The 14,788-nt window shown below is 39.5% G+C and overlaps 1 protein-coding gene across 1 annotated transcript in view; it reads right to left on the bottom strand.

Moving 5' to 3' along the window:
- Nucleotides 1-14,788, bottom strand: part of LOC128016452 (polypeptide N-acetylgalactosaminyltransferase-like 6) — a 162,305-nt gene that overhangs the window by 8,887 nt on the left and 138,630 nt on the right. Inside the window, exons 8-10 of the mRNA XM_052600964.1 lie at nt 2,649-2,766; nt 568-675; nt 48-269 (exon numbers count right to left, since the gene is read on the bottom strand). Of these exons, the coding sequence (XP_052456924.1) occupies nt 48-269; nt 568-675; nt 2,649-2,766 (448 nt within the window). The remainder of the gene's footprint in view (nt 1-47; nt 270-567; nt 676-2,648; nt 2,767-14,788) is intronic.

The raw sequence follows: 14,788 nt of genomic DNA, 5'->3' as shown, positions 1-14,788 counted from the left end.
TCTCAACACTGGAATGTTTGCAGTTTTTACAGTCTTTCTTCACCCACCTCTCCCCAGGCAGCTGGCTGTGGCTCCACAGGTGGGTAATATTTGGGCAGGTCCCAGGCCACGGTGTTCATGTACCATTTGAAGTCTTTACATTTGAGGTGTTTGCGGAGCTCTTTCTGAGCGGTCAGGTCGCCAGTGGAGAGGTGGCGGTACTCAGGCCGGCGCTGATAGATATATTCGGTGTACTCATCCATCCACGTCTCTGCCACTCGCTTCAGGTTCTATGAGACAGATTAATGGAGATGTTGATTTCTATCTATCTATCTATCTATCTATCTATCTATCTATCTATCTATCTATCTATCTATCTATCTATCTATCTATCTATCTATCTATATATATATATATATATATATATATATATCCATACCACATGTTTCTTATCATGTGAGCAGAATATGAATAAGATTGTCTCAGGAACATTGTGAATCTAGAGCACTATAATCTAGCAGAATTGGGCCACTGTAGAGAAACACTCTATTCTTTCTCATTTGGAAGGATAGTAGAAGTCCTACTCACTCTTGCCAGGCTGGTCCCTGAAGGCACCTTGTAGGGGACGTATTTCCTGTAGATATGGCCAACCCTCGAACAGGGTACATCATACATGCTGCCTCCGCACATCCACACCTAAAAACCACGTACACACAAACACACACATTTAAACTACATCGCAGTACATACAGAGTTGTCTCTTTCCTGGATTCTCTCAGACAGTTAAAAAAGCTCAAAAAGCCTCATGCATCACATCCTTGTGAGTTCCTACACAGGCAGTCTGGGTAGGTCTCAGTGTGAATATGCGGAAAGACTATTGTAGACTAGCTTGAAGTTTAGCTATGCTTCCACATCATACCAGCAACAAGCAACGTTCTCACCATGGGCTCCAATTACGGATCGACTGGCATCCACTAAAGGAAAGAACCAGAGTTGTCCAACCGCTTCACAATTGTGTCTCTACTGTTCCTCTTTACACCAAAAGAAAAGAGAGATAAAGAAGGAAAGCAGGGTGTTCAATATGCTTCCCTTCCCGTCTTTCTCTTTCTGTTCTACTTAAGACCAAGGCTTTGATGTTCCTGTCTTTATCGAGTATTGGCTCAGGCATAGTGGAGTGTGGACTCGGCCAGGGCCACTGACACACAGAGGGAGGTGAGAAGGCAGGGGGAGGTGGGCTTCTAGTTGGACAAGTTGAGTCTGATGGTTTCTCTCTTCCTCGGTCACCCGCTGGGCCCAATGAGAACTGTCTGCAGATATCAAACTGCACAGACCTATCTCTCCTGCCAGGCGGCGGGTTAGCGGTCAAGCTAACTTCACAGACCCCATCGTTATAGGGAGAGAATCGTTAGAAACATCAGTGCTACAAAGCAGTGAGAAAAATGCCACTGCCAATCCCTCATTTGAGGATAAACGAGGAAGCTATGCAACAAATGAAGTTTTAGGAATCTGGTTTTAAGATTTTAGATTTTTTTTTTCACAGCCTTTTTTATCATGAAGCATGAAGGGAGGCAGCCATGGCTGGACTAAAGATATTAAGATGACTCAAATTGCATTTAGAAAGCTGCCTACATCGAACAGATGGATGAAACTTGGACGGAGTATGGCAGGCAACCAATCAATGGGATGATGCCAGGCCCAATCAGCCCCGGCTTTTATTTCAGTTTGTAGTTGCATGTCGGTTCCAGATGGAGACACTGTGTTACAGTACCAACGTTTTCAAATTGAATGTTATTTGCTATTTTACTACCATATTTCAAGGTCTAGTGTGAATGGTACAACTTTATAACAAATAGCAACAGGCACATACTGTGCATAAAAGGAAATAATGATAAAAATATAAAGAAAAAACCTGTCAAACAACCGGTTTAGCCTCTAAACTATTTTTTTGCAGTTGCCATAGTTACTAGAGAGGCGCGGAGGATAGTGTTCTAAAAACAAAGTTCAGTGCCAGCACAAGTGAGAGTCAAATGAAAAAGAGTGGGGTGGCAGGTATGTCAGAACTGATAAATGGAACACTTCCTCACATCCATCGGCACCAGTTTTGGCTCCGCTAATCAAAACCGAATCACTTCAGAGCCCCAGCCAATCACTGGATCACAAAATCGAATTAGTTTCAGCAGTCTAGCCTGTCTTAACACAAAAACACACACATGCACACTCACAGCTCTCCTATTGTCACCATCTTGTTTTGGCCACTGGTATGCTTTTGGCTCTGAGGCTTCGCTTAGTAACACAGTGAAGAAAATAACCTCTGTCGTCCAGTCTCATTCCGGCTTTATTGTTGAAAAGAATGAGAAAAGATTGTCTAGACAGACAGAGAGCACTTCACATTAAGTGTGAGAAAAGGAATATGGTATAGTTATAGTTAAAGGTTTGCAATGGATCAGGAACAATGAGCTATTGGATGTGGTTTTGGAGGGTGTGTCATGAAATCCATTTTAATGCCTGGATTGCACAAAGCACTGTATCTTGCATGGGTCTTATTGTGTTCTGTTTGATTATTTTGTTCTGAAAGGCCAACAACAGGAAGCAGCCTTCATAAGGTCTGTAAGAGTTGATGTATTATTTGCGAATTGCATAGAGGAATCGACCCAGATGCTTTAACTCACCTTGAAAGATATTTCAAATTGCTCACCGCCCCAGATCTCAAGGCCTGTGTCGTATCCTCCCAGCTCCCAGAACCACTGTCGGTTTACAGCAAACAAGCCTCCGGCCATAACGGGAGACCTGCGGGATGCAGAAAGACCAACATGCTCAACCATGTCTTAGACTTCACAATGCAGTCTTCACAAAAGTCTTAATAGAATCTGAAAGATAGTGTGCAGGAAGGACCACAAATTAAGGTCAAATAACCCCTGGAGAACTCTGTGAGCATCAGGAAGGAACAGTTACTTAAAATAAATGTATTTAAACAACTTCTTATTATGAATCACTTGTGTTATATTATTTCTCACTTGCAAATAGCTTTGGGTTAAACCAATAAATCAATGATTGTAAATAAGAATACGATCTGTACTGATGTGTAGGTGGATACACTAAGGTTTGCATGACTACTATTATTAGCAAACAGATACAGCAATGTAGTCACCAGGTCAATGTTTATCATACGTGCATACATGACTGATAGTAAGTCAACTCCAAATGCATATCCAACACTGCACCAACAGAGAATAATGTTGCTTACATTGTCATGATTAGTGCAAAAACTGCCCACAAATTAAACCTGGCTATAGTTTCTGCCAAACTCGTGGCAACATCTGTTTATTTCTCATTAACTGTCAACTAAAACCATAATTGCATTTTAACCGAATTTGAACTGAGACAGCTAATAGGTTGCAGAATTGCAGTATGTACGTAAAGGACCATAATTTAAATCAAAGTAATATATCTACCTTTTTCATCAACTCTTTTTGTTTTTGTTTATAGGTATATCTTGCAGAGATGACAGACAGATAGCAAATTACATTTTAAAATATATAAAAAATTGGATGGATGGATAGATAGATTCAGAACATGACATAGGTTAAAATATGCCCCATCATGATCACATCAAGATTACAGTACAATGTCAGTTGCCAGACGGTTTGTGTGTTACTGTGACAGGATCCAGTGGGCATCCCTCCTGCACATCACACTGTAGAGAATATAACACATGGAACCATCATAGCATGAATTAATAAGCTCATTTTACTTTCATGCATCTCCCCAAGCTTCTGTGTTTTGAAAGGTGAATCCTAACACATCTGCAAACAGTCCCTGATGGTAGAATCAGACATAAGCTGCTAGCTGAATTCTGCTCAATGACACAATCAGGCTCACAGTCCAGTCAAAATCACTTATGTGAAAAGTGAGATTCAGTGGCCAATTCAAGGCAGATCAAAGTGAGAGAGGATTCTGTTAAGCAGATGTCAACCAAACATGCAGATGAGTTGCTGTTATCCTCACTGTGCTATTTTCATTAATGCTTACTGTGCTTCCAAAACATGTATTCTGTCGTTATATCATGTGTACTTACGGGGCTTAAGCCTGCCAATGGGGTTTGAGAGGGGATACTGATGGATTTAATGGATCTCTCCAGTTGTTCAGTGGCGTTTGAATTCCGAGACTTGGCTGAAGCAGACATGAAGCGGTACAAAGTGTCTGTTTGTGTAAGTAGTGCAATCTTTTAATAGAGCATGGGATAAAAAATGGTAATTCAAGGGATGTAATGACAACATGTTTAGGGATTATGGTTATGCATATATTGCGCTTTCACACTGCACAGACGACAGAGAGCGCTGGGTGGAGAGTGGATTTTTGGTGGATTTATTTATTCAGCTGAAATGATCTATTGGCGGACATTTCATCCGTCGTTGGTGGTAGTGGTGCGGGTGGCAGGCCTCATTTATTCATCATGAGTGGCTTTTACACAGTGAAATTGACAACTGTATTTACTAAAGAGGGGTAACTCTCGAATTGTCCTCTTCAACATGATTGTATAAACTAAAAAAGCAAAGTCAAGCCTATTATAGATGATGCAGAATGGGTATCATTTGAATCATAATAGTAATAGTATTACCTATAAATTACAAAACTATAAAACAACAGAACAACGGATAGATTCACCCACAAAGACACATACTGATATTTCTGCTGATCTTTTTATTTATTACCAAGTGCAGAGTATCTGATGGAAACCTCATGGTTAGCATTTAACAAAGATGCAAACAGCAAAGTACTGTGTCCTCTCGGGACTGGATTAAGCAGGGACAAAATATTACGGATGGCTCAAAGCAGGAGAACGGAGAGGAGAATGAACGAGAATGAGCAAGAGAGCAAAGACAAAGAGGCAAGCCATAAACAATAATTGGAGGATTGGGTTTGTGTGAAGACGGCCAAAGTAGATGAGCAGCATGGTGCCAAAATCAATTTACTCTCACGTAATACTCTCTGGCCTGCTTTCTTCTGATTTAATAAGGTGCTGAAGTATAAAAGTCTACTCAATTAAGGCAGCTAATGGAGGAACAAGCACTCTACTGGAGAAATGACCGTGCTGCTTTTTTCCCTTCCAACGCCAATAACAGCAGCTCCAGCAGATATTGTGTAGTGGTGGACGTGGTCCTGGAATGGACGCTTGTGACTCGGCTATTGCAGACAATAACTCATTGGCTGTGGGGTTTGCCGATGGTTTATTCGATCAGCTGGGCACCCAGCTAGCAGACTCCGGCAGAAAGGAATAGAATCACTCAGACATCAGGAGAGGCAGGAATGGGGGTGATTGGAGCAACTGATCAACAGGTTTTGGGGAGCTCTGACGACTTGGTAGCCACAGCTAGGGCTCTTGATTGTATTTGCACGTTCTCGTCTCCCAGTGCATTCATGCATGCACAATGACACAGTCCATTTAGGATGTGTCTGTCTTTCAATGTTCGGTCTTTTATTCAGACACAGTGGAGGGAGCTGATTACTTCAGGGAGCCGCTCGCGTGGTGAGGCTGCCATGCGAGGTAAATATAAGGAGGTAGGAACAGCTGCGGTGGCTGTATTGATTGGCTATTTAGGCCTTGGTCTAAGGGGAGAGTGTGGGTCGATGTGGTGTAGTGTCAGTGTGTGTGACGGAAAAGCAGATGAAGGAAGCAGAGAAACCCCTCATCAGGAGTGTTCTGCACCACTGGAGCATACCACCAGGTCAAATACCTCACTAAAGAAGAAGATAGAGATAAGGAGAGAGAGAGAGAGAGAGAGAGAGAGAGAGAGAGAGAGAGAGAGAGAGAGAGAGAGAGAGAGAGATAGGGAGGCCCTCCTGGATGTAGACCCCCTAGCTAAGTATAAATCTAACAAGATGATCCCTTCCTGTGAGGCAATGGGGAGTGAAAGTGAACACGGAGGGGATCTGAATGATTTTGCCTTTAGCAAAGAGGGATTTTAATATGGAAAGTCAGAATGTTGTGTGTTCTCTTTACTCTAAGATCGCTCCGATACACGGGCACAGTGTTTTAACAGACTGTAATGCAACAGCTTGTCTGAAAGAAACGTGAATAATTCTGTCATGCATATAATTGGAAAGACAAATTTACGACTGAGAGTGAATGTGATAATTTATTGTGGAATTAAAAAAGATGCGCCATAAAAATGATTGTGTTCCTTTAAATAGTCCACCCAAAAGTTTATATTCTGTCATTATTTACTTATTCTCATGTCAGTTTAAAATTACTTATTTGTTACTTAGATATTCTGGTTACTTTAGGTTCCTTTGAACAGACAACACTGAGAAATTTCGCAAATTATCTTATTTTATGTCCCACATAAGAAAGGAAGTCAAATAGGTTTGGAGCAAGGGAAGTATAAGTAAATGATGGCAGAATTTTTATATTTGGATGAACTATAACACTATGACACATGTAAATGAAATCCTAACCAGGCATGAAATGACATGATTCCTGCTACAAGTAATTTGTCTGTTCACATTGAAAGCAAAAAAAAAAAAAAAAAAAAATTCTGAACAATCACAAAACACGCCTCTTTTTGTGCACTTTCAACACTAAGCACACCTACCTTTTTCATGACTTCTATGATGCTTAATCAGATGTGATTTTCTAAAATGTTTATTTTTTATTTTTATTTTTTATTGTTTTTTTTTTTGGGAGGAATTTGTCATGAAATATCTGTTTCTGAACCTCTCAATCAATTTCTCTTCAGCCATATTGGACATTTAAAATACATGAAGAGTGGCACTTTGGTCCAATGAGAATTCTGTGTGGGCGGCACCACAGAAATGGAAACTAATGGTAGTGGCAACTTTCTAAGAGCTGAAGTGTAAAAGTGTCTGCACATTAATCAAACAGTGCTTCTGAAAATGTCTTATGCTTAAAAAAGTAAATATTTAGATAAAATAATATTCATTCATGACCCAATTATGTTTAAGAAAACAAGAGGAAAACAACAGTATTGCCTTCATTTTAAACATTCTGTTTAAGACACATAGGAAGGCTTCTTTGGCCCAATGATAATTCAGTAGGGGCGGGGCTAACCAGTGCAAGAAATGTAAATCATGTGACCAAAATGATGCTTGTCAAACTCGGCTTGTTTGGACCAAAACAATTATAGTTTTTATTGCTTAATGCTTTATCATGCTGTATCTGGTAAGGACAGGTAAGGAAAGCTAGCCTATTAAACTATTATATTCAAAAATACTCATAAAATCATACAAATCTAGGAACCATACATGATTTCAATTAATTCAACTTGCACTCAGATGGCATAAAAACAAACAAACAAAAAAACAAAAATGGGAATGGGGAAAGGAAATCCCACAGTAGAGTGGGAGCAGAGTGATGACAGAATGCTTTGGAAGAGGACAGGAAATTACTCCATTCTCTAAACAGTAGGTGCAAAACAAGCACACACACACACACACACACACTCTCTCTCTCTCGCGCTCTTCTTTACGTCTACATGTAGAACACTCTCTGGGGCAGATTTCTCTCTAGGTCTCGAGGGACTCAGTGGGGTCTCGACCTCTCAGCCCTGTTTCACACTCATTAGCAGTCATCACCACCTCACACAGTAGGCACTCCAATACTGCTCCCATTTCTATTACCATTCAGCACATTGACCCAAATACATAAGCACACACATGCACACACACACACACACACACACACACACTGAACTACACCCTGAGGAAATGCATGCCCTGTGTTGACAAGCCCTCTAGGTGGTCTGCTGATTCCACTGGGACTAATAAAAAGCACCACTAAGGGGTAATTAGTACAGGTGATTCTGTAAACTCTGCCACAATTGCCATTTTTAGAGAGAGTGTATTGTGATTAGGCTCTTATTAGACTATATTAATTTGTGTTTATTCCTCAATTTAATACCCTAACCTCTGGAAAAAGACCTCAGGAGAGAAAGGTACATATAGAGTCACAATGATGTTTGCTCCCTTGATTTATGGTAATTATTTTGAGAGAAAGAGAGAGAGAGGAAGAGACACTGTATTCTGTGCTGTCAGTCTGTGTGGCTCCATGTGTCTGTCTTCTGTGGATTGGCTCTAAGTTAAAGGATCTTTCTGCTTTGTGCTCATCCTAATATAAATAATATATTTTTTTATTTTGGCTGGTTGGAGACAGCCCTTCAGAGAAGGCCCCTAAGAGCAGCTGGCATCGATCCCTGTCTTTTCTGACATACATTCAGAGTAAGGACATGCAAAACAACATATTTTTGGGAACACTTTACAATAAGCTTCAGTTTATTAGCTAGTGCATCTGGTATCACAGACTAAAAATGAACTACAATGTTTACGCCATTTAATAATACAGGTTAATCAATCAATTATACTACTCATAGCCAGTGTATTAATCCAAAACATGGAATATGGAAAAGCTTACATTCAGGGGATGTAAAAATTGCCATTAGACTGATTTTGTCAGGTGAAAAGGTGATTTGAACACGGATGTGTAAGTAGTGGCATTACTTTACCCTGGCATTAAATGGCTTGCCCACCCACATCCCTCTGATCCAGATATGAATTATATTACTAAAATTAAAAATCTTATTCACTTAGGTGATTTATTTTGATAAAATACTTCATGAAATATAATCACATATGAGTTACAGAGAAATTATAGCTACAATTAGCTTCAAGCTATACATGACAATTAATGCACCACTTTTACTATCAGGATGTCACTATCAGTAACAATTGAGATTTTTGTGATCCAGTGTGGATTTTGGTCAAATGATGAGGTAGAAATATATTGTTAGTAACATTTTAGAAGAATTTTATGTGGAAGATACTGTTTCTTTTGAAAGGAGTAACTAGTAACGAGTAATATATAACCTTTTTTGAATAACAACTATTGCTCATTTCTAAATATATAATGTTCATTGTTTATTCATGTTTATTTGCAATACAATAATATTCATTTACAAAACTTAATTGAAAGGGGATTTATTTAAAGATGCACCAACACAAAGCAAGCTGTCAGCATGCTATTTAAAACACTACCATTGAAAATATTGAATGGTACCCCCCCCTCCCAAAAAAAAAAAATACTAAAAATATATAAGAAACATCTAGCCAACATTCATAACCCATTCTTAATTCAAAGCATTTCTGACAAAAAAAGGAGAAAACAAAAACAATGTTTTGCCTTCATTGTGGACCTCCCTTTTCCTTTTCCAGCCATGCAGATGCCAATCACAATTTGTATTCAAGGCCTGAGCAACATAAATCCAATTAAGTTCTCCCCAAATACAACATTTATAAAGCTTAAATGTCTTTGTGGAGCAAGGAGCACACTAGCTGAAGAGCTCATCAGCTTTTGTTCTCTCTCTCTCTGTCTCTCTCTCTCTCTATCTCTTTCTCTCTCCCCCATCATCCCCGCTGTCCCTGTGATTTCCATAAATATAAATCCACTATTTACTCCCGTTCCTGGCAAATTCAGCCGGAAGATTTCCATTCTCAGTAGAAAAGACCTCCATTTGGAATTGTCCAATCTTGCTTGAATGGTGGGTGGGAGGGGAGCAAGTTCCAGCATAATCATCTCTTTCTGAGTCCTATTGTGCAGCTGCGTATTAAATGGTTAAAGTCACACGAAACTGTGGGGGACTTAGAGGAGATTTGTAGAGTAGAAATCATTTCCAGTGTACTTCCTTGAAGTCAAGGTCGGAGTATGCATAAAGTGAGAGAGACGCAGAAAGAAACAGAGACGGTAAGGCGGAGAAAGGATTGAGTCCATTGTCATCTATCATACTTTCCAGGGATCCCATTACACCTGTAGAGAAAACATTATACATTTGCAAATTTTTTGTGAGTTCAAGGTGTTGTACACACCATGCAAGGGCATATGTGTGAAAGAGAAAAAGCATACTATTAAAGCATATACGTTCACCACAAATCCATTATTCATTTCCTCCTCAGAGAAAGGCAGAAGATAGGGGACAATGTGACCCCATTACAGAAAGCCATCTCTAATGAATAAAGAGCCAATAAGGTCTACATATGGAAATAGGAACATGCTGTTATCCTCTCCTCTCCTGCCATTGACTGTGACCAGCTGCTGTGTCTTCTCAGAAAGGGGCGATGTGAAGACAACCACTCCAATTTCAGCTCAGAGTAACCAGTAGGTTGAGATAGATGCACAGACTGGGGTTATAATGTAATTTAACCCAACAGCTAACGCATGTCACAAGGTAGTCAGGTGAATCATTTTCCGCGCTTCCATTTACGCCAATACGTTGGGTTTACTACTCTTTCTTCTTCTCTCAATCAATCAGAGAGAAGTCAGAGAAGAAAGATCAGACTTCTCAGCGGATCAGTCAGTGCACAAATGAGCTGTGATCCAGAAAGAGGGGCTGCTTTCATCTCGTAACAGGCAGTAAGATCTATATTAAGGCTTCTTAGCTGCATACGCTTCTCACATGCGAATGCGCCAGTCTAGGTTGCTCAGCCAGCAGTCGAGGAGAGAGGTAATAAAGTATTAAAATAAAAGGGTTTGGGGGATTTCGAAAGCCAGAAGGATTATGTTCCATGGGCGAGGGCGGCTTGCAGGAGAGGCTCATTACGCACCCGTCACGTCGCAAAGTTTTTCGCATCTCTCTTTCAGCGTAGGAGAGCAAAGAGGGTGCGTGGAGACTGAACGGATGCATTTTGTCTTCCCCTCCTATGCTTTTTTTTCACCCTCATAAAAATGCCTCAGCCCGCTCCTTCAGAAGTAAAGTTAGCAAATTGACAGAGGAGACGTCACCCCTCTAGCAACACGGCTCTGACGGAAGAGTCTTAGCCCACGCAAGAGGCTTGAGTGCGTGAGGAGAGAGAGACGTCAGCTTAACTTTGGCTTGCTAACTGCTTTAGGCTGATGTTACGTACTGTAGGGGGACTTTTCACAGAGAATTGAAGGGGAAGATAAACAGCATACGGGGGACTTAGGACTGCCTGGTACACCAGACAGAGTTAAACAGAACAGTTTGTGATAGTATACACGTGGAATGGAATGGAACAATGTCTGTTGTCGTTTACGATATGCATCAAAAAGTCCTGGGTCTACAGAATGGACCAAATTTATAAAATCCACTGAAATGTTCGAGGGTTTGGAATCACATTCATGAGTAATGTGTCTCAGCAAAGATATCAGCTGCCCTTCCTGTGAGAGAGACAAAGAGACTGAGAATGGGAGCACAGATATACAGGTCAAAGTAAAATGTGAGTTTTATTGGTAGCATATAGGCACTGTCCACACAAAGCAGTTTGGCCATTCGTCCACACGCAAATGTAGCACCATTTCTGAAATGTGCATTTTTGGCTTGTGACATCAGAGCCAGTGCTCTTATCTCCACCTACTTGAAACCTATTCAGGGTTCTGATTGGCCAACATGGCTTTATGGTTGAGATTATATCGCCAGCTGTTGGCTTGGCATGCTCTTGACAATGCATCATAGCATTCATTTGTGTTTTCATGTGCACGTGGCCATAGTGTGAAATAAAAACACTTGAAATACATGCATTTCTGTCGTAGAACTGAACTCTATCACACTGACTTTGCATCCTGCTTTCTAACTATCCCTCTTAATTCCCTTCAGAGACTAGCATGTAATGAGAAATGTCTCCTAGTACCTAGACTGTATTACAGAAGTTATGAAGAATATTACTTTCTGAATTGATTTTGTGTATGAAATTCCCCAGCTTTGAGTTTTTTTGCCAGATGACAAATCACAAAACGAATAAAACTCTGTAACCAGAGAAACCTAATCCCTAGTTCTTGTGCTAAGACTTGTTTTATGACTTTACTTAAAATCAGATTTTTAAAACTCATTGAACAATACATGGAATTTGATTGACACCATTTTAACTATCCCAAAGCCTGTAAATCAGGATTTTTATTTAAAACTTTATGATTTTCAGGTAAATAAAAATGTGACTTAGATTACTTTAATAAATATTATATTATTATGATTCACAACAATCTGTGTATAATTTAAAGGAAAACATACACACACAGGTTTCACAAAATAAAGTGTGCAAACACCCATTGTTATAGAGGTTAATATAATTTGTGTAAACTACTGTAAAAAACAAACAAACACTGCAATTATCTTTTATTTTTCTTCTGGTTGTCTGTATTCTTTAGGTTGTATATCAGTGTAGAATAAGTTGTGTTCAGCGGTGGTTAGTGGAGGTACACATCTGTAACATTAACAGGCCAATTGTTTGGTATTTTGAAAGCAAGCCTCTTTATAAAGATGGCAAGACTTCATCAGTGAAGAAAAATCTTGGGTGAAAACTAAAAGTAAATAGAAGGGACAAAAAACAGAACTACTGCTGCAAAGTAGACAGCAAATCTCGACATTCGCTCTGAAGATGCTGCTCCCATGAAAAAAATAAACACAGAGAACTTCATAAAGCCAGCATCTATGAAAGAGCTGTGACTGCTAAAAAAAGAATCAAAGACACCAATTTTAAAATGACAGCATGATTATAAAACCCTGGACATTTGGAGCACCAGCATGAACTTGATCCACTTGAGCCCTGGCCAGCCAAATCACCTGACTTGAATATTATATATATATAAAAAAAAAAAGTTTCGGAAAGTTTCGGAAAGAAGAGTGAGTAGCAGATTTCATCCTTCAACATCTATGAAGCAATTGATAGATGTTCTTATACAACATTCAACTGGAGACTATTCAATAGTTGTATGAAATTGTATTGATTCTAAGAGGTTTGGAAGGCAAATGGTTGTACAACAACTTAGTTAAGAAATATTATATTAATATAAGCCTATTTACCAGCTGTTCACATAATTTTGTCCAACCCCTGTATGTACACTGTAAAGGCAAGGCAATGCACGTTTATTTATATAGCACATTCCATACACAATGGAAATTCAAAGTGCTATACATAAAAAAGAGAGAATAAAATAAAAGATTACAACAATAAAATATGGAATTTAAAAACTTAATATCGGGATAATTGGGAATAATCTGTGTATTCTTAATTAAGATTGTATTCTTAATATTTTTAATAATCTCAATTTGGCTCATGAATATTAGGTGAATGATTGTTGCCAGTAATCACAGCAGTTTGCTGAAAATCTTCTTTATTACCAGTGCCTTTGTTTGTTAAGTTGACTACTTGGCAAAACATAACCTTAAACACACCCAAAAAATGAAGGAGTAAACAAACTTCAAAGTCACAGACATGTAATATACCTTTGAAGTGATAAAAAAAGACAAATAAGTCAAACATTTTTGGTTAACTTTTGAATTGTAAACAGTAATTTAGCTTAAAAAAAGCAGAAAAAAAAGAAAGTTTACTGTCTGTCTAAATGTTCTAGGCACTCTCTAGTCACATGTAGTCTGTAATGCTGACAGCCTGGCAGAGTGGAATAGATATTAAGAGGTGTGTTTGATCCCTTACAGGTAGGCATGGGTTGAGCCAGGGACTGCAGAAAATATGACATACCCTGAGGGCTTGGGGGAGGAGTGGGATGCTGGATGAACTACAGTGGGCCGTAATGGGCAAAGCATACAGAAGATCCAGCAACCTGAGTGAGGTCTGGAGTCCACAGAAAACCACAGAGGTTTGTGGATAAAGCCTTGCAGCATCCCACTAATGTTAACATTCTAATCCACATGTATGCAGCAACAGTCATGCTGAGAAAGGCTGGTTGTAAGACTGTGTAAGTGTGTGTTTTTGTGTTTATGTAAGTAAGTGACAGAGTCTTCACTCAGATTTCTGCAGAGGGCATGCATGCAGTGCGCCTGCACATACAAACACAAACACACACTCCGCCACACTCAGGAAAGCTGATTTCCCAAGACCTCATATTTGTAATAAAATGAAATAAAATCGTGACCCCCCCCCCCCCCCAAGCAAATTACTACACAATTTTAAGGAAAGGGATCAAAATAGTATGTGTGAGTCAATTGATGTGGATGACACTTATAGCAGAACATATCTGCATATATAATGACTCTAGAGAGATTTTTTTTTTCTCCACTTGTCTTGCTTGCTCTTCTGTAGAAAATAATATCTCTCTTACCCAATTACCAATTTTTCTGCATCAAATGTCTCGCATCAAACTAAATCCAGTTTCAGTTTGAGAGGAAGCTACTTGGTGTGTTTTTCACCCACTGTTTTTATTTTAATAATTGCAATTATGGCCATATCCAGTATAAACAGAGGCTGTGTTTTTCACTTAGCATTAACATGCAATCACTGTGTTCCGATCAAGCAGATCGGATCATCATTAAATCAAAACATGGCGTGTTTACTCTTGGCAACATCAACTGACTTTTCTATCTGGATATCCGATCGGAACTGTCTTTCCAGCACAATATTTAAATAAGTCTGCAGTGAATGGCCCGGTGTAAAGTCAACCTGAAGTGATGGGTTTTCTTTTGAAAAGCATTTTCAGTCACGGGACATTTAGGAGTCTCATTAGCGCAACACACAAGTGTTCTCTGTCTTTTTTTTCTGCTAGTTCGCGAGAGAGGGGGCGGCATTATGAGTGATGTCGACCTGCAAATGCAGACACGATGGCTGGATTGCATTTACATTAAACGGAGATCCGATCAAAATGCGGCCTTGACTACCTCTGGACCAGGACACACTGATCGGATAACATTCGATCAGAAGAGCGTTTACACTTGCCTTTTCAATGTGTATGTGGACAACATCCGGATACAGGTCACATATTAATGCCAAGTGTAAATACAGCCAGAATTAGAAGAAACACATTTGTGGTTAACTGTAGATGACTTGAGGCCTT

This window comes from Carassius gibelio, chromosome A1, assembly GCF_023724105.1.
Source record: "Carassius gibelio isolate Cgi1373 ecotype wild population from Czech Republic chromosome A1, carGib1.2-hapl.c, whole genome shotgun sequence".
Classification (NCBI taxonomy): Eukaryota; Metazoa; Chordata; class Actinopteri; order Cypriniformes; family Cyprinidae; genus Carassius; species Carassius gibelio.
The sequence above is the reverse complement of the archived record's forward strand: the minus strand, read 5'-3'. Positions and strand labels throughout refer to the sequence as shown.